Source organism: Pan paniscus, chromosome 6 (genome assembly GCF_029289425.2).
Source record: "Pan paniscus chromosome 6, NHGRI_mPanPan1-v2.0_pri, whole genome shotgun sequence".
Classification (NCBI taxonomy): domain Eukaryota; kingdom Metazoa; phylum Chordata; class Mammalia; order Primates; family Hominidae; genus Pan; species Pan paniscus.
In genome coordinates, this window is record NC_073255.2 from 86,290,381 (window position 1) to 86,312,684 (window position 22,304).

The 22,304-nt window shown below is 43.9% G+C and overlaps 1 protein-coding gene across 13 annotated transcripts in view; it reads right to left on the reverse strand.

Moving 5' to 3' along the window:
* AUTS2 (activator of transcription and developmental regulator AUTS2) overlaps positions 1 to 12,897 on the reverse strand; it is a 1,193,236-nt gene extending 1,180,339 nt beyond the window's left edge. For 12 of the 13 annotated variants that reach the window (XM_055114461.2, XM_063606264.1, XM_034964274.3 and 9 more), the window contains exon 1: positions 11,321 to 12,879. In XM_055114461.2, coding sequence (XP_054970436.1) covers positions 11,321 to 11,629 — 309 coding nt within the window. In that variant the 5' untranslated portion in view covers positions 11,630 to 12,879. Of the gene's footprint in view, positions 1 to 11,320 lie in introns of all 13 variants that reach the window. The other variant, XM_034964281.3, reaches the window with a different exon arrangement.
* Positions 12,898 to 22,304: the final 9,407 nt, after the last annotated feature.

Genomic DNA, 22,304 nt, shown 5'->3' on the forward strand with positions numbered 1-22,304 from the left:
ATTATCATTTGCTCCCTCCCCAGGTGGCTCTAAGACACCACATATCCTCCTAGGCTCACATCTGGAAATACAAACTCCCTCTGGGGGCCTCATATGCTAAGGGAGTCAGAGAGCACAAAAACAAAAACGTGATGCTGGCTTGAACAACTTCTGAAAAATAACTACTTTCAACACACATATAAAAGTAATCTGATACAATTAAAATACCCTTATGTCACTACGGTTAGGAATAAATATTTTTCCAAATAAAAAGGGTAAATTTACTTCACAGTTCTGATAGAGGCCAGCTTCTTCCATTAAGGCCAATTCCAAAAATTTAGCAAAGGATATTTCATCAGTTCATAGGGTATAATTAGATGTTTTGATTAAAGCATTTTCCTCCCCTGGTTAACAAGATATAACAGATGTCACTGACTTCCCTAATAACAATGCAGCCCTGCTTTTGGCATCTTTACAATTTTAAAACTGAACTGTCATATAGAAAAATTACAGCTAGGGTGTCTCGATACAATCATGACTCTGAAGTGGTTATGACACGCCTGGACTCCCCAATGGAACAGATAGGGAAATCATATTCCATATTCATAGCTGGGAGCCCTCCTTAGCAAGCACTTGAAAACCAAGCTCTGAAATCTGAATGATGCGGGCTTATTCAAATCACCACCAATTATTCCTGGAAGCACCGACCAAGTGAGGTATAAAACCTGAAGAGAAAATGCAAATCTCACAGTCACTGTCTTCCAGGAGCACGGGGAACAGAGCACCGGGAACACATGCAGGAAACTGTCTCAGAGGAAGCAATGCCCATCTGAAGAGACTCACTCCACCAAAATCCCAGCCTCCCTGCAGAGAGGAGGAGTACTATAGTTGATAAAAAGGACTCATATTTTTCACAGCAAGATTCCCCTAGTGCATTTGATCCAATTTACAAAAATTCGATTTACACCAATTTTGTCAACATATCAGTCCAGAGAGTAACTAGAGATAGGCCTGCATTTTAAATGGGAGGCAGAGCCTCTCTGATTGAAGTTCAACTCAAACATCCTGGTTTAACAACTCCATTAATGAAATGAAGCACAGATCTAAAGATTACTCAGCCCCTTTGTCAGTCGCATGTGTTATTTATAGGACAGCATATCAATCATGTCTTCCCTTTATTATTTCCTACTTTCTGGTCCTAAGCTATTTGGTCTGCCAAATTAATACAATCCATGGCTGCTCCAAATCTAAACAATGCTTGGTAAAAGATTAATAAAATAGTTGGGTTCTCTGCAACCACAAACACACCCAGGAAGATTCATCAATGTCTTTTTATTTGCATATTTGGCTGACTGCCCCCTACAGCAAATATGTAAGGCACAATGCTCAGGTATCCTGGTTTATGGTTTACATTTAATTCAGGGTGTCAATCTGCTTCTGTTTTAATTACATCCATCTTGATATGTTATTACAATCCCATGAAAACTTCTTTTCATTATATGAATGGCTATGAATACATACACATGAGAAACAGTTGTTATAAATGTTCTGGTTCAGCAATGAACAGGCAAGATGCCTTAGTCAACACGTCATGTGGATTTAATATTTTGAGTATTTCCTCGAAGAAAATTTTGGTTGAGCCTTCAACTCCACTATACTCCAAAGTTCACTCACTCCATACATCCTGCTACCAATGTTATGAAGTTGCTCTGAGTTTCCACAGATTGCTAGGCTAAAGAAAATATTTTACACAAAGAAATTATGTTAAAAATTTTACATGGGCCACATTAAGGTCATCTTACTTCCAAATAATTATTTTATCTTTCCACTAGACATTCAATGATGAGAAACCACCCTAATATTTATTTTTTTATTTTACATCCTTATAAAAGGGAGGTGGGAGGCAGTGTTTAAAAACGATGAATGTACCTACAGAGAAAGGCCAACTAATTTCAGGGTGATACACTGGGAGAGAGCGCAGGGAGAGAACAACGCTTTTTAAAGGTTCTTGATATTGTGTAAATCAGAACATTTCTTAGCTGAAATGGGAAGCTTTACAATCATGGGTGCTCATCCACATTTGTAGTAAGACTTTTTGTTTTTAAAAAATCTCCTTCCAAGGTTCCCAATCCTTGGGACTCCCCAGTACTAACTTACAAGAAGCAGACTCCTAGATTCATAGGGTAACAGTGAGAGCCTCTAAATCCCAGTGTGATCTTGAACAGGTCAATTAACCCCTGTGGGCTGTTGTTTTCATTTGCAAAATGAGAGGTAGAACTACATCACTAAAGACAACATCTGTGCCTCTGATGCCACACAGCTTAGAAAGCACATCAACTAGCAATGGCTGGAATAAAATGGATCAAAAGGCTGCTATGAAAAAGTTTAGGTCCTAACTTTAGGATACCTCCTAAAGATTTAGCTCTGCATATTAATCTCAAAACTGTAATTGTCAAGCAATCATATTGACCACCGTAACAAATGAGGGAGCAGACCACAATATGCAGTAAGACACACTAATCAAATGCTTGTTTCCCTTTTTGCTCCAGTGAAAGTATAATGTCAACTATATAAAATCATTTCTTAGAAAAGCACGGTCCAGGACCTTCATTCTCTTTGCCAACTGAACATGTACAGACAGAATGGGTGGAAGTCACTGCAATTTCTATCATGTGGCTAGAAAACAAGTAATAATCTAATGTTCAATTATTGTGCTATCCACATCTTCATTCTTACTTTTTTTCTTTGTAAAGATTTTAACTATAGAATATTTCGCTAAACAACATTTAACCAGCAACCTTTAGCCAACGAGTATAACTGAACAAAGAGATCTAGAAGAAAACAAGAAAAAAGAAGTCTACTTCAACATAACAACTAAGAAATACTTATAATATGGGACTGTAATCTCTTAATTTCTCTTTTTAAGTTCTAAAATATTACTGCCATCAGAAACTTTACAAAAACTTAAAATGAGATTTTGTGCTGCAGACGAGGGTAGGTGTGGGGACAACAAGGAAAATGAGATCCCTCAGGTGTCATCACAACTTGTCCCTGGCAATGACTAAAACTCAGTCTCAGGTTTAGAACTTAGCCACAGTTTGAAAATATCAGATTTCTTGCCGGGTGCAGTGCCTCACGTCTGTAATCCCAGCATTGTGGGAGGCTGAGGAGGCTGGATTGCTTGAGCCCAGGAGTTTGAAACCAGCCTGGGCAACATGGCAAAACTCTATCTCTACAAAAAATACATAATTAGCTGGGCATGCTGGCATGCACCTGTAGTCCCAGCACTTGGGAGGGTGAGGTGGAAAGATCACCTGAGCCCAGGAAGGTCGGGGCTGCAGTGAGCCATGAGCATACCACTGCACTCCAGCCTGGGCAACCAAAGACACTGTCTCAAAAAAACAAAATAAAAGAAAGAAAATATCAGATTTCACCCATGTAACCAAGAGTCACAATCTATATTTGCAGGCTGTGCTTCAGTTAATAGCAGCCACACAATACTTGCAATTTAAAGACTTTCTGCCAAAAATGAATCCCAACTTGCATTAGCAATTTTCCATTACTTACAAACTGTGGGCTTTTCTCTTGTGACTCCATTTTACTGCACATGGGTTTTCCAGGGCTCCAGAGGTAACAAGGGGGTATGGCACCGTGAGGTATAGTGCAAGCTAAAATGACAGTTAAGTCATTTTAAAAATATTTGTATGTAGTTGATCATTTATAAGGTTTGCTCTGGCAAACAAACTAACTAGAATTCAGACATAAGCTGAGAAATTAGAAAAGTGAGCTGTAATGGCCAAGAAAACTGTGGCAAGCAATTCACCTTTAGAGAGCTAAATTAGAGTTCCTCAAGCAGATTGTCACAGTTCAAATAATGAAATTTAAAAATTTTTGAATTTCTGCGTTTCATACACAATGTCCTAAATGCATTACCTTTTATTAACAGCATTCATAATTTTGATAGCTCTACCTCAGTAAAGGAAGAGAGAGAAGGAAGAAGGATATGAAGGAGAGAGAAAGGGAGGAAAGGAGAGAGGTGGGCAGCAGGTGAGCGGGGAATCTAATTGGACCCTAAGAGAGCCACATACACTAATATGTGAAATAAACACCTTCAAAGAAGGCACCAATTCATATGATTTCAGGGTCCAGAGCCCCTTGCAATGGCTGGAATCAGAGACCTGAACAGGACTAAGACATAGAAGCCTGTACTTGTCTAGTTTCTTCCTAAACAAGCAGGGGCAGTCAAATTCTAGAAAACTCACTCCTCCCCTCCTCATACTAATAGCATAAAAAGGGCCTATTCTTTGTGACCTCACAGTATGTATTAATTGCATACCAACAGATGCAAAGCTATAATAGAAACTATCATTACTCTGCTATTGTGTTAGAAGAAATGAAGGAGAACACGGCTCAGATTTGGAAGAAAGAAGACACACTTAGGGTCTCACCAGTCTTAAATTCTATGTCCTCTTCACCTCCCAGAGGGGAAAAAAGTCTACATTCATGGAACAGGTTCTGATTATATAAAACAGTTCTGCCCCAGCTCACTAATTATTTTTGATCTTCTCCTGTCTCAAGTTTTACCAAATTCATTATCATATTGCTCTTCTAAACTTCAATGATCTAAGTTTTCAAATCTACCTGAATCTTTTCAGAACTTTCTAAAATTAATAGTTGCTCTCCCATTACTAGGTTCTTTATCCTACATCTGCAGCATATTGGGTTTAATCCTAATTCTGAAAGAAAAAAAAAAGTTGCTTCTTGAGGAGAAAAAAAACAGCATGAAACACTTTTACAAAGTTAGGCTGCATTTAGTATATTATGACTACTATACAGGATAGGGGTAAAATAAAATAAAATGTAAAGCCACTAACCCACCATCCTTCACCCTTTGCGTGCACACAGGTGCGTGCACACATACACAAACACCCGAAATGCCACAGACCTTCTCGTCCAAAGGCTTCCAAATCTCGTAGCTCTTAAGACCTAAATTATTCCTAATAGCTAGCCTCAACTATTGTTGTGTCCATCTGGGGACCTCATTTCTAATTCTAACATTCTTTAAAACTAAATAATCACCATTTATCTTTGATAATACATAAAACTGTGGTGTAGAAGAGTCTCAGAATCTATCACCCTCAACACTCCTTGAATCATGTTTACTGTTCTGTTTTCTTAACCCTTTTTCAACAGTGAGAACTACAGAACACTACTCTCAGGATCAAAGGCTCAATTCCTAACCTCACAATTCATTTTTTAAATTCACGGATTCATTTACATTCTAATTCCAAAAAAAAGGTGCAAGTAGTTAATCTCCACAATTAACAGAAGCTGCATGGAATCATCATATCACAACGTTCAACCACATCTCACATAAATACTCCTCAAGTGATGCTCTGCCTTATAAAGTAAAATAATGAAACTCAGTAAGTACAGTAAAATACTTGAATTCATAACCACACACACTATTCACACCCTTCCTTTCCTCCAAACTCTCATCCCTTCTCAGATCCTAAAGCTATGCATACTTTCAGAAGTCAAATGCTGGAACTGACCCATTTATTTTACAGTCCCATGGCCAAATTTTCCAAAAAAGAAAGTGAAAAATGCAACAGAAACACAGTTCCACAGCTTTTCCTGGCTATGTAACAGCAAAAGAGAGGTTCTGCCTTTTTGAACTACCACTTCATATACAGCAAGCCAAAGGCAGATAATTTGAAATCGTTGTTTTAACATCAATGTCAACCTCCTTTCCCAACCAACCTTTTTTTACAGGTTGCCAAAGAGCAGCAATATATGAAACCAGAAGGGACAAAGAGGATAAAACATTGGCTGAAGGGCAGCTTGGTGGCATCAGAATTGGGCTAGTATCATCACACTGAAAGAGCTATTAATGAGAACCACTCACCAATATTCACCTCCTGGTGGGGTTGGTAACAATCAGTAAAAAGGCAGATGTCAGGCAGGAAAGCGGAGCAGGAAAAGACATGGACTAGTCTCCCTCACTGTTTACATCTTCCTCACTTTCACTCCCCTTGCCACTCCTGCTTAAGAAGCAGCTCCCACGCACCGACTACAAGCTTCTGTGCCTGGTTTTCCAAGTCGTCTACCATCAGCCCACTCACCCCAGACTCAGAGATCACCAGATTCCAAGATCTGGAGGGACTTTTTTGGATCCTTTCTAGTATTTCCCATACTGGATTATAGATTACAATGCAGAGAATAAAAGTGCTCTGTGGTCAAAATAGATTTAGGAAATTAGGCACAACACATTGCCTTCTCTGATATTCAAAATTCACATTCACACAATAGACTTTTAATTCTGACAGAACATGGCATCCATTTAATTTTGTCTAGCCCATCAAGTTTCAGAAACTATTTGGCGGTAGATCACTCTGTTTCAGACTAAAAAACAATTTATGAACATCCTGTAAAGCTATGTTCCCTTCCAGCTTGAGAAGCTTTACTCTAAACTAGTTTAAACCTCTCCACTAATGGATAAAGGAAATGATGCTTTTAGAAAGTTAACTTTCAAAGGCCACACTAGTTAGGCAGGCCAAGCCTGGCATGTGGGTCTCCACAGGTCTCCTGCCCCACTAACAAGCACTCTTTACTTACCACCTTTGTACTCATTTCCACCAGCCTTTCCTTGCCCCCAAGTCCTAACCATGTAGCATCTTGTTCCTGTGCCTTCATTATTCCTTTAGAATGCTCTCCCTAGCTCCAACTCCTTCCCCATATATCCAAATCACTTCACCCTTCTAGGTCCCATTCCCCACCCATGAAACCTTCTTGAACACTTCAGCCTATCTCACTAGCCTGTCTCTAAAAGCCTATGGTGCTTAGTTGATATCAGGCATTCAAGTACCTGTTTCAAAATTATTTCATAGGTGCTGGCTTTAATTTATCAACTAAACTACATACTTTCTCAAAACGCTAGATTTATGTTTGGTTTCTCTATATTCTTAGTGCCTTGTACATATTAAGCACACCATAAATATCTGCAGACTGACAGAAGGCATGTGACTCATGTTGTTTTTTAAACAACTAAAGTGATTTGACCATAATAAATTGTAAGAGCCTATTAACATGGCATGTTATAAGTACACCAAATTCTGTATAGCCCACTTATGCTACTGATGTGTGGGGTAAGCCCTGAAAACAGAGCCAGGAAGTGAAGACCACATCAAAGTCTTGGTTTGATGCTCTAACCACTAGAAATGAGTCTTCCTTTACTTTCATAAGCCTATAAAGCTCCAATTGGCCTCTTTTCTGCTAATTCCACAAATTTCATCTTAGCTTCCCTTGGTCAGCTGTACAAAAGGAGGCTGCCCTAAGAACCCAGTGCACAAAAGAGGAATGAGGGGAAAAATAATGGATTTGCAAAGTCAAGTTTTCAGCCATGGTACTCACGTGGCTTCCTAATAGACACAACACAGAAAAAAAACCCAAATAGCAGAAAGCCAACACTATCTAACACATCAGGACACACTGATGGTAGTAGGACCCCAACATTCCCATTTATACTTTGCTAAAAGCCACTTTTTAAGAAAACTAGACATCTTATCTGGGGATTTTTGCTCTCATCCTGTCACTCGAAGAATATCCAAACAAACAATATACTATATACCAATGTTAATTCTGCTTCTCAACTGCATAATGAAAAGAACACCACGTTCAACTTTAGCCTCCTCGCCTACCCTCTTATCTTCTATCATGAGGCTCTTCATAATCATACACTTGAACTTCAGGGCACAATTACTCAAGAGAAGTGTCCCTGTGAATATGAAACTGTTTCAGCCAGTTTCACTGCCTATAAAATGTGAGACTTGTCAAACTACCCCTAAAGCTTTCATCATCTCAAAAAAGAATCCAACAACAGCAAAAAATAATCAAGATAAAAATGCAGGTTCTCATTAGGCAAGTTATCACTTTTACTCCAGTATCAGTAAAATCAGTTGAACTGGAACTATTTATATTAGCACATTTCATAATGAGTTAGGAGCCTCTTTTTTAAAAGAGAAGTCCAAAACCAGCTACTCAGAACAAAATCATGGAGTCAAATAATGTGTCCATTAACACACAAAGTATGCTACTCCACTGTTTGCCAGCTATTGCTCTCAACTGGCACAAGCTATAAACCTAGCTGTGCAAGCCAATATTTCTGGTTTCTTTTCACAATATCATACCAGCAGCAGCCTTAATGACATGTGGTGACAACTGATTTCATTTCTAAACACAAGGCCCGAAAACATACTATGTATTTAGGATAACTCTTAGCATCTATAATAATTCTTAACTTTTACAAACACTCCCCCAACACACATTTTTGTCCAAGCTCATAGTTTAGTTGCCTGTTCCCAATAAGCCCTCACATTTCTTGGTGATAGTTCAATAAATCTTCCAGACTGAATAGAGTGGACCACCAGAGGTTTTAATTTAACAATCACTAACACATATGTTCTGACCATCCAGCATGGACACAATGTGATAGCACGCAGCCAACAAAACTACCGTTTGCCAAAGAACCAGACATATATGATGATTTCTATTTCCCATTGTGTGTTTTTAATCTGACAAATGTATTTACGGCTTCCCTACAAAAGTTGGGCCTCTTAAAATGTAAACACTGACAGGATATTTGATATTAGTGAACTGTTATACATTCATTTAAGTGTGATAATACTGCTGTGCGGGTTTTGGTGGGGTCTGAGGATTTTTGGAGTCATTATGGTTTAGGGATTCATACAGAAGTATTTCTGTATGAGAAATATGGATGAGATCATATGTGGGAGAGGAAATAGATGAAATATAGAAAATACAAGATGAGATATGAGTTGGTAGTTCTCAAACCTGGATGTTGGGTGTTCTGTCTACTTCTGTATGTTTAATTTTTTCTACAGAATTTTAAGTAAACTTTTTTAAAAGTTAGACCTTTTATACCTACACATAGATAGACATATGATATTTAGATATGAAGGTGACATAGTATTCAGCTAACCAAAATATCCTGGATTTTAATCTAGAAAAGTAGCAGAAAAAAATAATCAGAGCAAAGAAAGAAATGGTATTAACTGTACATTTTGAACTTGGTCTGCTTTTAAAATTACAAGTTTTTTAGGCACAAAATAAATTAAAATGAGCACATTTTCTCGCAAAAGCCAAATAAATAGATATATATCACAAGCCCAGTCAAACACCTATTTGTTAAAAATAAAACCATCAAAAAGAACTGCATAAGTGAGATATATACACACACACACATATATATATATACACACACACACATATATCCCTACTTGTCCTCCAAAAATGTTCGTGGGAATCCAGTGGCCCCTCTTGATTGTTGAGCTCAGGATAACCATGCAGAAAGCAGAACCACTTGTAACCAGCTCTTACAAGTACTTTCCAAAACAACCACAGACAGCAATGATGAACCAAATTCCAAGCAGCATGTTCTAATAGGAACATGCTGCCATTTCAACTCCTATTTTAAAACAAGAGAGAGAGACAGAAAGAGGTCACACTGTATGGTAACCACCCACCTTGGCAAACTTAAAGCCACAGTTGGAATTATTCTAATAAGTGGTGAACCTCAACACTCAAAATTTTGGCCAATAAAGCACCAATTCTAGAACCAGAGAGTAACTGATTCAATCACTAACATCAAAATCTATGACCACCACCAATACCACCAACATCACCATCACCACCACCTGCACCACCACCACCACCAATACCTCCCTTACTCCCAACCACTGGCCACCATCCACCACCATCACCACCAGCAGCCCAAACCAAAAGCAGTTCACACAGAAAAGGACAACACTGATAGGAAGCCTTCCTTTGAAAAAAATATTTAAAGCTGACACCCAAACACATAAACAGAACCAGCAATCTAAACCTGTACAGTTACTGTATGTGAGATTTAAGCTGTCATTAACAAAGCTTGCATCTGAACATGTGAAACAATACCATAATAACGCAAAAAAAAAAAAAATGGAAAGGGAAAAGTTTCCTTCAGGAACCTCAAACCATCACATCAGGTGCATGAAACACTATAAGCCAACTATAAACCGTATCTTGGTTTTGTGCTTAAGAAAGGCGGACCAACTCTGCAGAATCTCAAAGCCTTCTGTGTGTGTGTGCATGGTGTGTGGGGGGTGGGGACAGGGAGGTGGGGGAGGAAATTAGGCGGTTAAATTTATAGAGGCCAATGACCAATACCACACCAAAGGAGACAGGTCCAGGCAAAGACAGTTTCCCCCTAACCCTGGACAGTCTCCCCCTCCCTCCCTTTTCCCTTTCCCCCTACCCTAGGAGCCAGTTGGCTGGAAGGAAAATGTGCATTTGAAAATCAACGCTGCAGGTGCCCAAGGAATAAAGAAAGACACACACACACAGACACACACAAAGCCAATCACTTAGAAAGAAAAAAAAAGAAAACACAAAAAAGGAAAGGGAGAGGGACAATTGGTGACAAGCCCTTCCGATAGCAGCTAGGATTTTATTCTTCCCTCCCACCAGTCTTCCCTGGTGTACCTTTTTCTGTCCTTGAACTAAATTGCTCATGTACACACACACATGTGCCTATGTATGTGTATAGATAATATTATAATTAACCCTTTCTGTAACAGAACCCCATACAGAATACAGAGAGCTATTCCACCCTTCCCTCTTCTCTCCCCTCCTCCCTCCTTTCTCCCAACCAGGAGAAAACGCCCCCTTCCCCAGCTTCACCAAAAAAAAAAAAAAAAAAAAAGAATATGGGGGGGTAATGGGGGGAGGCGCAAAGAAATCACAAAACCCCATCAGTCTCCAGTCCCGAGGACACCCGGGAAAGGTATATACTACACAGACACACACACACACACACACACACACGAACATATGACTCTGTAGAAAGCACACAGAACCGTCCACAGACGCCCCAAACCCAGCAAAGAGACTTCCACCAGCCAAGAAGCCATGATTGGGGAGGGAGAGGAGGAAGGAGTGGGGGCAGCGCTCTCTGTGGAGAGGGGGCGCATTGTTGTGATGCCCGAACCCCTTTCTTTCTGCCCATCTGCTGTGGAGGGGGTGCAGGGAGGGGGCGCAGGGGAAAGGCGAGCGAGGAAACGAGGAGACCAGGCACGGCTTTGCGACTCCCTCCTGCTGCCAGTCTGCCCGCGCCCCCAGCTCCCCCCACCAACAATAAGACCTCAGCCTAGACAGACAGACAGACAGACAGACAGACAGACAGACAGACAGCCCGGAGCGCGGCGAGGGAGGCAGGAGAGCCGGGCGCAGCCGAGTGGGGTCGTGCATAAAGGGAACCCGGGGGAAGGGGGGTCCCCCTTACCTCCAGCGCTTCAAAAGTGACAAAGCTGGTCATGGCAAATCCATCAATGATGTCCTCTTCTGCCGAGGTGGACTCTCTCCGCTTCCTCCGCGGGGGTCTGGGCCGGGACGGGGCGGAGGACGGGGGCTTCCCATTGTCTTCCTTGTCGGAGCCCGACGACGAGGCGAGTGAGAGCGCCCGGGTCCGGCCAGCCCCGCCGCCGCCGGCCGCGCCGGCCCCCAGCCCGCCCCGGGAGCGCCTCTCCCGGTCTCGCTGCGACCGCGACCGCCGCTTTTTGCGGAGTCCATGGCCCCGCGTCGGGCCATCCATGGCTCTGCTGCGCCGGGGTCTCCCCGCTCGCCCGCCACAGGCTACGGCCGCAGCCACACAAAAAAAAATTGACACCGAGCCCTCCCTCCCCCTTCACGGCTTCCCTCCGCCCCGAGGAGGGCGCGGGGGAGACGGCGGCCGAAAGAAGGGAGAGAGGGGAAGAAAGAGAGGAGAAAGAAAAGGGGGAAGGGGCGGAGAGAGGGGAGGAGGGACGGGGAGCGAGGGCGAGAGGCGAGGAGCCCAAGTGTGGGGCTCCCCGCAGCACCGAGGGTCGGAGATGCCTGGGAGCAGCGCCGAGCAAAGTAATGGCTGAACACACAGGTCTCCTTTAGAGGAAAAAAAATAACTCACCAAGCAGGCAATAAATCAGAATAGCGGAATGCTTTGATCAAGAGACTGGGAGGCTCCGGGGAGCCCTCCCCGCGGCCATTCTCCGCCGCGCCCCCCGCCCCCCGAAAACGCCCGCGCCCCCCTCAACCCGATCCAAAATCGGGTCCGAAAAAGGTCGCGGGAAAAGTGGGGGCAATGAACTTCACCCGCCCCTCGCGCAGGAAAACACCCCCGCCGCCTCTCACACACGCCTCGGAGAAAACTCACTCCCAGGCTCCCAAATTTTTAAGAAATGCAGCCAGGGGAGGCCGGGGCTCCGGAGCGACCCAAGAGGGGCGAGACCCCCCAGAGAGGGGAGCATAATAATGCAATCATTAGCGGAAGAGAGGGCGAAACTGCGAGCGGCGGAGGAGAAGGGAGGCGGAGGAAGGGAAGGAGGATGCTGCTGGAGCAGTTGTGGGGTTTGCTTTTCGGTCTTCGAGGGGGGAGGAGAGGGAGATGAAAGAAGAGAAGAAGCAAACCCTGTCGCTGCCACCCGCCCCCCTCCTCACAAAAATATTTTTTCCAGTCCCAGAGAAGAGGTCACCCTTCCTCAAAAAAGGGAGGGGGTGAGTCAGTCAGTCGATGAGGAAAGCAGAAAGAAATCTCCAGCGGGAGAGACACCGGTGTGCCGCCGCCGCCGCCGCCGCCGCCGCCGCCGCTGCCGCCGCTTCTCTCGCCGCCCCGCCTGAGGGAGAAGCGCAGCCGGGAACGCTGCTCTCGCCGCCGCCGCTAACGCTGCTGCTGCCGCCGCCGCCGAGAAAGCCCCGAGCCGGAGGGTGCACGGCGTGTCCCCGGGCGGCTGCAGCGGGAGCCCGGGCACTGCCCCATCCTCCGCCCGCCCGCCTGCCTCGCGCAGCTCCCGCTCCTCCCCCTCCGCGGCCAGCCCACCGCCGCCGCCGCCGCCCGCCTCAGCCCAACCCCGCGCCCGCCCGCTCGCTCGCTCGCTCGCTCGCTCGTTCGTGCTTTCGCTCGCTCGCTCGAGTGCGCGCGCTCCCGCGCACCCGCCCTCCCCGCGCCTCTCTCGGCGCGCGCTCCCGCCCCCGCGGCCCCGGCCGGCGGGATCACGTGGACGGCTGGGCTCCCTCCTCCCCCGCCCCCTCCCCAGTTGTAGAGTGTGTAGAAAGCAAAAGGCTGGGGGCTGGCCGCGCTCGCGAGCCCAGGGCATGCGCGCTGGGGCGGCCGGGCCTGCGCACTGGGGGCGGTGGGGAGCTGTGAGGGGGGCGGGGGCGGGGGCGGGGGCGTGGAGGGGGCCGCCCGCGTGGGGTCGGCCGCGGCCGGGCAGAGTTGGCGCGCCAGGGCGTGGAAGCCGCCGGAGGATCCCGCCTGTCGCAGCGGGGACGCGTGCGGGCCCCTGCTCCCAGGCCACTTCGCGCGCGCGCCCCCCACATCCTCCTCGGGACACTTGTCCCTGGATCCTCTACCCCTGGCCGGCCCGAGGCCGCCTTCTCGGGAAACCCCACCAGCCCCCAAGGGTGTTTTCCCTTGGCTACCTGCGCTGCGAGGAGAGAAGGGAATTCAGAGAAGGGGTACAAGGGGGGCGTCCCTGGGAGGGGGCGCGACTGGAGGAGACAGAACGGGGAGCGGGGGCCAAAGCGCGGGCCTTTGCTCCGCCTGGGCGCAGTGGGAGCACCAACTGGCAGAGTTGGAAACTTTTCCTCCACGTGGCACCACAGTGCGTGGACGAGTGACCCCGCGCCCGGATGACCCCTGGGATCCCCGCCTCGTCTTCCAGCGGGGGACCTTGGGACGCACGGGCGGCTTCAGATCCGGGAGCGCGAGGCCTAACAGCCGGGGGCCGAACTTGAACCTCGGAGGCGGCCGCGGGCGAGGGGCGGGGCCGAAGGGGCCGGGACCGCCGCCCCAGCTCGAGGACCCGTTAGACCAGCAAACCGCAGTCCCTGCCCCGCGGGCTTCCTTTACTTTTTGGGAGTCGGGGGCGGTTTCCCTGCTTTTTCCACCACAGCCCCTCCTCCCGCCGCGATGTGGCTGATGCCCATAAAAAGTTGTATTAAAGAGCTGACTGCAGCCGAGAATCGATCAACAAAAGCGACCAGCCTCTCTGGGTAAAATAGCTGTGCGTTTTTCAGGGCACTGGAATTGATCTATACGGATCAGAAAGACCGACAGCCCGCTCTCAGCAGCCTCTTGGATACGCTTCACTTTCTGTCCAGGCACATGAACACCACAGCACCAACCCTTCGTCCTCCCTAGTAGCCCATACTTGTGGAGGAAGAAAAGGAAAATAAACTGGCATGTATTAATTACAATGGGCCAGGCACCGTGCTAGAGCGCTGTGTATATGATTTCACCTATTTAGAATACAAATGTACACATTTTATTAGTATTACTGGAAGGAGGGTGGTAGAGAAAACAGTAAGGACGTGTTTTCTCTCACAATCTGACACATCTATGATTGAGTGATTGATTGTTTTTCATTTAACAATTATTAGGCCTTACCAGGCTTAGCAGGCACAGTTGTAGGTGCTGGGAATACAGCGTTGTACAAAACAGAAAAGATACTGCTTCTTGACGTTCTAGCAGGCAAGCCTCTCTCGTCTTATAATTCCTAATAACAATTTAATAGGTTGTCTTTCTCTTGTTTTAGGTCACACTCCTTCAGCTTCCCCGTTTCTGAATCCCAGGTCTGGATCTTTATGAAATCAGATGGAGAGGTGGGGTTGGGGGGACGGTGGGGGGCAAGTTGCCAGGAACAGAAAGGAACATCCACCCGACTGTGACAGATGAGCTTTATGCCAGTCCAGGAAACAAAACATTTGACCTTAGGCAAGACTTTTTTAAATGACTAGTTTTTTCATCTGTAAATCAAAGACGTTCAATTAAATGTTCAAAATGTTCCTTTTCAGGTCTATCCACGGCCCTCTCAACAGATGACTTCAAGTTGATTTCGTGCTTTATTTCTTAAGAATAGTGACTAACCTACGGGATCTGATTCAATTTATTAGGAACACAGTGCCACCTTCCAAAATTACTTACCTAAGAGGACTGAGCCTGCTGTCCCTGGAGCAGTTAGCTAAAACAGTGCCTCAGTACGGAGCGTACCTGTGTTAACTTCTAGAGTGCTGTTTCCGGCAGCTGCTGAAATCCACGCTGAGGTTATCAAGCTCATCCTACAAAATAAAGCAAGTTCTTCGCAATTTAAAGCAAAATCTGGGCTTATTTTTAGGGTTTTGGGAGATGTGAAAGTTGTCTTAGATAAGATTCCAGGAAAGCTAAGAACTAACGATGCAATTACAGTCACCTTTCAACAACTTTGGGGATCGGGTTGAGGAAGGTGTGAAATTGGGAAATATAATAAAAGGTATTATATTAGTGACTTTCTAGAGTAGCCCTTGGCAGTCCTGTCTTTAAAGAGTAATAACTGGAAAAAAAATGAATGATAATACGCTGCATCCAAGAACCTTGCTTCTGGTGAGGGTAATTTGCAAACGCATTTTGGGATAATGTTCAGGATCCAATATAATCTTCCCTGGAATTAGCAATGCCTTTTGGGTCAGAGTTTCATAGGTTTCTTCAATCATACAATTAAAATTGTTTCTGGATTATATTGCCCATATTTGTTTCTAATTCTCCATTTTGCCTGTGTTTTAACTGCTAGCGATTAATAACTGCCATATAATAAGCTAAGCATTTATTATGTTTCAGGCACTGTTCTAACTGCATTAAAATAATATCTCATTTAATTCTCATAAATTTTGAGAAAAGTTTTATTATTCCTATTTTACAGTTGAGTAAACTGAGGCTTAAAGTTAAGCATATTGTCCAAGGTGCCTCCACTCCTTAGTCATAAGCTAAATTTGATCTGAGTGACTCCAAAACCTGTTCTCTTAATGGTTATGCTGAAATGCCCTTCTTAGAATGATTCCTCAGGAAGTCAAATGCTAGGTATATAGTACAACCACTTTGGAAAACTGTTTGGCAAGATCTGTTAAAGTTAAACATATGAAAACCCTATGGCCCAGCAGTTCCACACTTAGGAATATACCAATGTCCCATGAGTGCCAAAAGACTATTAAATCACTCAGAGCAACCCTATTCATAAATAACCCCCAACCAGGAAACAACCCAAATGGTCATAAACAGTAAAATAGATAAATAATTGGTGGTATATTCATACAACAGAGTACATTCTACCACACTAAGAATGAACAATCTGCTTCCAAATGCAGTAAAATATATGAATCTTACAAATATACTAAGTGAAAAAAAGGAGATGTACAATTGCGGGACTCCATTTATGTGAAGTACAGAAACAGACAAAAGTCATTGATGCTATTCAAAGTCAGGATAGTGGTTACCCTTGAGAGAGAGCTGATGACTAGGAGAGAACACCAATCAGCTTCTGGGGAGCTGGTAGTGTTGTTTCTTGAGCTGGGTACTGGTGTGTTCAGTTTGTGAAAATTCATTGAGCTGTACTATTGATATATGCATCTCTGTGTATGTAAATTATGCTTCAATAAAAAGCTTTAAAATGCTGTGTATATATAAATGCATATGAGTATTGCTTGTGTACATATGAGTACCTATATAATACTTCGTTTTTTTTTATTAATGACACTACCCAATGCTTATGAATAGTAAAATAGATAAATAAGATGTGGTTTATTTGGGACATAAATGAAGCTGGAAGCCATCATTCTCAGCAAACTAACACAGGAACAGAAAATCAAACACCGCATGTTCTCACTCATAATTGAGTTGAACAATGAGAACACATGGACACAGGGAGGGGAACATCACACACTGGGGCCTGTTGAGGGGTGGGGGGCAAGGGGAGGGAGAGCATTAGGACAAATACCTAATGCTTGCGCAGCTTAAAACCTAGATGACGGGTTGGCAGGTGCAGCAAACCATCATGGCACATGTATACCTATGTAACAAACCTGCATGTTCTGGACAGGCATCCCAGAACTTAAAGTAAAAAAAAAAAAAAAAGATGTGGTTTATTCATACAATACTATTTGCCAAATTTGTGCCCGCTCTTAGTCATCACCTCCCTGTCAAGGGTAACCACTATCCTGACTTTTAATAGCATAAATGATTTTTGTCCGTTTTTGTACTTCATATAAATGGAATCCTACAATACATTTGCTGTACAATGGAATACCATATAGTAAACCAAGATGAATTATATAGCATATTATCAGATTTCTTACTGGGTAGCATGAAAGTTAAAGCTTAAACTTGAAATGGCCAGTATGAATGAACTCATAATTCATACCAGCAAAAGCTTAGGTGAATTCTTTGCCCAAAAGATTATAGTTGATAAAGAGTAAAGCTAAAGAAATAATTCCAAAATAGGTTGCTTGTATAGTAGGGAAAACAGTCAAGTGGTTCTGGAAAATACAAAGGGAAAAAGTTACATCTGTGTTCAGGAATAAACTACTTAACTCAGGAGAGCCTCTTCAGTTGTGCTTTTATTTGAATCAATGATTAATACTCAAACTACATCTTGAACATTCAACCTTGACTAGTCAGAGAATATACTATTATAGCTCAGTGATTGAACTGAACTCTGAGCCTCACACTAGTAAAAGCTATTTTTGTATCAGACTTTCTGAATTGCTAAATTTTTATATCCCTCTGTCTTGCACTTTGCACTCTGCCAACATGGTAATTATTAGTACCTCATTCTTGATATTACATACTGGTTTGTAATATTTGAATTTAATTTATTAGGAAAATTGATTTTAATTCAAGGCATCTAAGGTTTATGTTTTGGTCGTTTATAACTTTCAGTTATTTTGTGTACATTCCTTGCCGAGACCAGGATAGAACTGAGGTGGTTAATGGAGCTATCTCTAAGCCATTTCCAAGTGAGCAAATAAGGAGACTAACACATTTAACATCCTTTCTTTAACCCCCATAAGTTGTTTTTAATAATAACTATTCCTGGGTTGAAGTGATAACTTGCATTAACTGACAGGTAGCCCATCAGCAATAACATTGTTGTAACTTTGCCCTAATTATCACCTGCTGTTTTAATTTTTTTTCACATTGGAAGTTGTTTTTCAAACTGCAGTTTTAATGTTTAAAAAAGGGGGGAGGAGGAGATGAGTGGTTCAATTTGCTAAATGTTGTGTTTCCTTCCATAATATTGTACGATAAACTTTCATCATCTCTGCAGGTGTCTCTGATGAATGACACATTGATCAACCCATATTCTTCAGACTCTACCATGTGAAGCCAATGAAAGATGCCTGCTGGTGACCAAATGATGTTCATGTAAAATGGCCATTCTGGCAAATTTAATAAGCTTTAGATTTATTTTAAAAACCAACCAGTATTTCTATCCCTTCTCAAGGCAATGTTTTCTATTTGAGGTTTCACTTGACATGACCAGGTAGGAAAATTGATGAATAGTCATAAGAAAAAACTTTAAATGACTCTTTAAAGCTACCAGTGAGAGATCTCAGTATTTATTACGATCATGAGTCTGACGATCAATTCTTCTAATAGATTTGGTAGATGACTTGTGATGAATTGTGATTTTTATGTTTATTTGAAGAGCAGTATAAATCTAAACTGGTCAGATTCAGATAAGATAACATCCCGGTTGGAGAAATTATCAACTCTTTGGAATTATGTAAAAAAATAATAAGTTATAGCCCAGACCTAATTGCATGCTCCTATTTACAAAACTTAGTATAGTAATTATTTTGTATTTCTGCTGTGTTCAAGGCCTTTCGTGGTCTTGCCCCAGTAATCTTATCAACCTCATTTATTGCAGTATATATTAATATATTTCTATGCATCCCAGCTCCTTCCCAGAACACCCCCACACCTTTGCTCATGCTGGTCCAGCGTCCTGCAATCTCCTTTCCTGCCATCCAGAATTGCTGAATTTCCACCCATCCCTCAAGACCAATTTAACCATTAAGGCCAACTCATCTAGAAAGCTTACTTTAGTTACTACTTCCATTCAGAATTAACAGCTTCTTCTCTGCTTATGTGACACTTTAATTTATGAATATTTTAATGTGTTATTAAATATTTCAAAATAATATAATGAACAATCATGTACTCCCCAGTAGCGTAAGAAATAAAACATTTCCAAAATACTTGAACCCTCCTGTGTATAATACTGATGTCAGTGGCTGCTGCCATCATGCCTGCTGCAGCAGGGAAGCGCAGCTGGGGCTGCACACTCCATGGAGAAAGTGGGAGCCCTGTCCCTTTTGAGTTGGGACAGGAGCTACCCATGCGGCTGCAGCCACCCAAACCACAGCGCAGACCCAGGCCTCCTGCTGTACCTGGCGGCAGGGCTATAGCCACCCAAACTGCAGCTCTTGGGGGAGCCAGGAAGGGGCAGGATCTGCCTTCCCGGGTGCAGCTGCAGCCGCCGCACCCGTGGCTGCAGACCTGGGCCTACCGCTCCAGGAAAAAGCAGGCAGGGGCAAGGGACAAGCGGGAGCCCTGCCCCTTCTGAGTTGGCGGGGCAGGAGCTCCTAGGAGCAGCTGCAGCCGCCTTCCCAGGTGCGCAGGACCGGGGCGTCTCTGCAGCCTGCACCCTCAGGCCCCCCAGAAAGGATCCCCACACATCCCCCTCCTTGCAGGCTTAGGGGTATCTACTCCCACTGCCTGGCCTCTTTCTGCTCCCGGATCAGAGCAGGGTTGGAGCCAAGCCTTGGGGCCAGGAATGGCAGCAGGAGGCAGATAAGAGTTCTGGGCGGAATGGGGCAGGGTCCCCAGTAAGTCCCCACCCTCAGGCCAGGGAGGGCTTGAAGGCTAGGACAGGGTTGCCAGTCCCTCCAACCAGAGTGGGGACTCCTGGTGCCTGTTCCATGGCCGCCCATGGTCATCCATGGGCCAATCTGTAGGCACTTCCTCCCCTCTGAGGTCCATAAAAGCCCTGGGCTCAGCCAGAGCAGGGTAGAGGATGGCTAGAAGACGAACAGGGAGAGAATGGGATGGGACGACCACCAGCAGAGAGAAGTACCCTCTGCTGATAGCTGGAGACAATGGGGTGACCAGTTGCAGACAGGAGTACCCTCTCCACTGAGAACTACAGATACCACCTGCCGAGACCACCTGCCGGCCAAAAGGAGCTACTCTGTCTCCTGAGAGCTTCAGAGACCTGCAGAGACGTTGGAATGACTTGCCTGCAGTGAGAAGTCCCACCCTCTCCAGAGCCTCATCTCTGCTAACCGCTGAACACTGGACTGGACTACCTATGTACAGAGAGGAGCTACCCACTCCTCTAAGCTGTTCTAACACTAAAATAAAACTCTTCTTCTTCGCCCTTCACTTGTCTGCATCCCTCATTCTTCCTGGACACAGGACAAGAACTCAGGCCAAGGTGCTGCAGCCACAGAGGTTTCCGGCCAGAAAAATTGACACCCCAGAGATCCCATAACAATATCTCCTCTGGGATTTTGTTTTCTCTCTCCATTTTCCATCACCCTTTCTCCTTCCACTCCCTTACCGCCTCCCTGGAATCATTATCCTGAATTCCTTGCTTATCATTCCATGCATTTCTCTGTATTTTTATGACATGTGGAAGTATCCCTAAACAACATATAGCATTCTTTTTGACTCACTCTGTCACCCAGGCTGGAGCGCAGTGGTGCAATCTCAGCTCACTGCAACCTCTGCCTCCCGGGTTCCAGTGATCCTCCTACCTCAGCCTCCCAGGCAACTGGGACTACAGGTGCATACGCTCACCCTCAACTATTTTTTGTATTTTTAGTAGAGATGGGGTTTCATTATTTTGCCCAGGCTGGTCTCAAACTCCTGGGCTCAAGCAATCAACCTGCCTAGGTCTCCCAAAGTGCTGGGATTACAGGCATGAGCACTGCACCCAGCCAACATATAGTGCTTTATGGCATGTTTTAAAACCTATATAAATGATATCAGTCTATATCTATTCTTCTAAAACTTTTCTTTTTTTTGAGGCAGGGTCTCGCTCTGTTGCCCAGGCTGAAGTGCAGTGGTGCGATCATAGCTCACTGCAGCCTTGACCTCCTGGGCTCAAGCAATCCTCCCTCTGGAGTAACTGAAACTACAGGCACATACCACCATTAGCCCAGCTATTTTTTTAAGAGACAGGGTCTAGCTATGTTACCCAGGCTGGTCTTGAACTCTTGGGCTGAAGCCATCCTCCTGCCTTGGCCTCCCAAAGTGCTGGGGCTAGAGGTGTGAGCTACCATGCCTGGCCTTTTAAATTTTTTTCTAAAAAATTTTAGAAATTTTAGGGGTCTCACTATGTTATCCAGGCTAGTCTCAAACTCCTGGACTGAAGTGATCCTCTCACCTCAGCCTCTGAAAGTACTGGGATTACAGGAATTAACCGTCTCATCCAGCTAGGCTGCGGTATTTTATAGCGCAGATAAAGACATGAACTTTTGGATATTCGTACTTCTACTTCAAAACCCCTAAAAAAGAAGCCTGAAGGAACTTAGCCTTAGTATTAACATGGGATCCTACCAAGCATGTGTCCTTAAAAATGAGTTGGTAGTATTTGAGTTTCTTAGTGCCTCTGTCAATTTTGGAAGACAGTAGATGTTTCTATATGAAATAATGAATATCTAGGAATTTCATTTATCTTCAAGTTCCATTATTCTTTGGAAAGATTCTAAAAAGAGGAAACAACATCTTCATTTATGATGAAGATTTCTTGACTTTCAGAACAAACAAACACTTTGCTGTTTGAACTACCCAAATAAAAAATGTTGCCCCGTTTCTAGAGTGGGCTCATCTTACCAGAAACTTTCATGAAATAGTTAAGTAGGATAGTTGATAAGAAGCTAGCTATCTCTATTCTAATGCTACTGTTCCATTGCAGCTAATCTTGGAAAATTGCACACAAAGACTTAAAGAGACAACCTTCTACTAATTATATATTCACCTGGTATCCATTTCAACAAATGAAATTTCTCTCAGCACATATTAATTGACATAATTACTGAAACGCCAAAATCAGATTAGCCACTGTAGCTCAAAGAAAAAAACAGAAAAGAAACCATTGCTCCAGCAAATTGCAAAAATGTTTTTAAAAAGGGCTCAAAAAGGTTGTTCAACTTGTAGATAGTTTTATATAAAGCTAATAAAACATGGCTATTTATTTCATTATTCATTCATGAGATAATTCTGGGTTCTTAACAGTGTATATTGGCTATATTGCAGCTTAAAAGTCAGTCTTTATAATACGCTGCACTTTGTTGATTGTTCTTGTAATCTCCATTATGCGTGTTTTAGTGGCATAGCACTTCTGTTCTAAGAAAAATTGTATCCACTACTATTTGTGTTTTCATAATTAACAATCACACACTTATCCTAGAAGCAC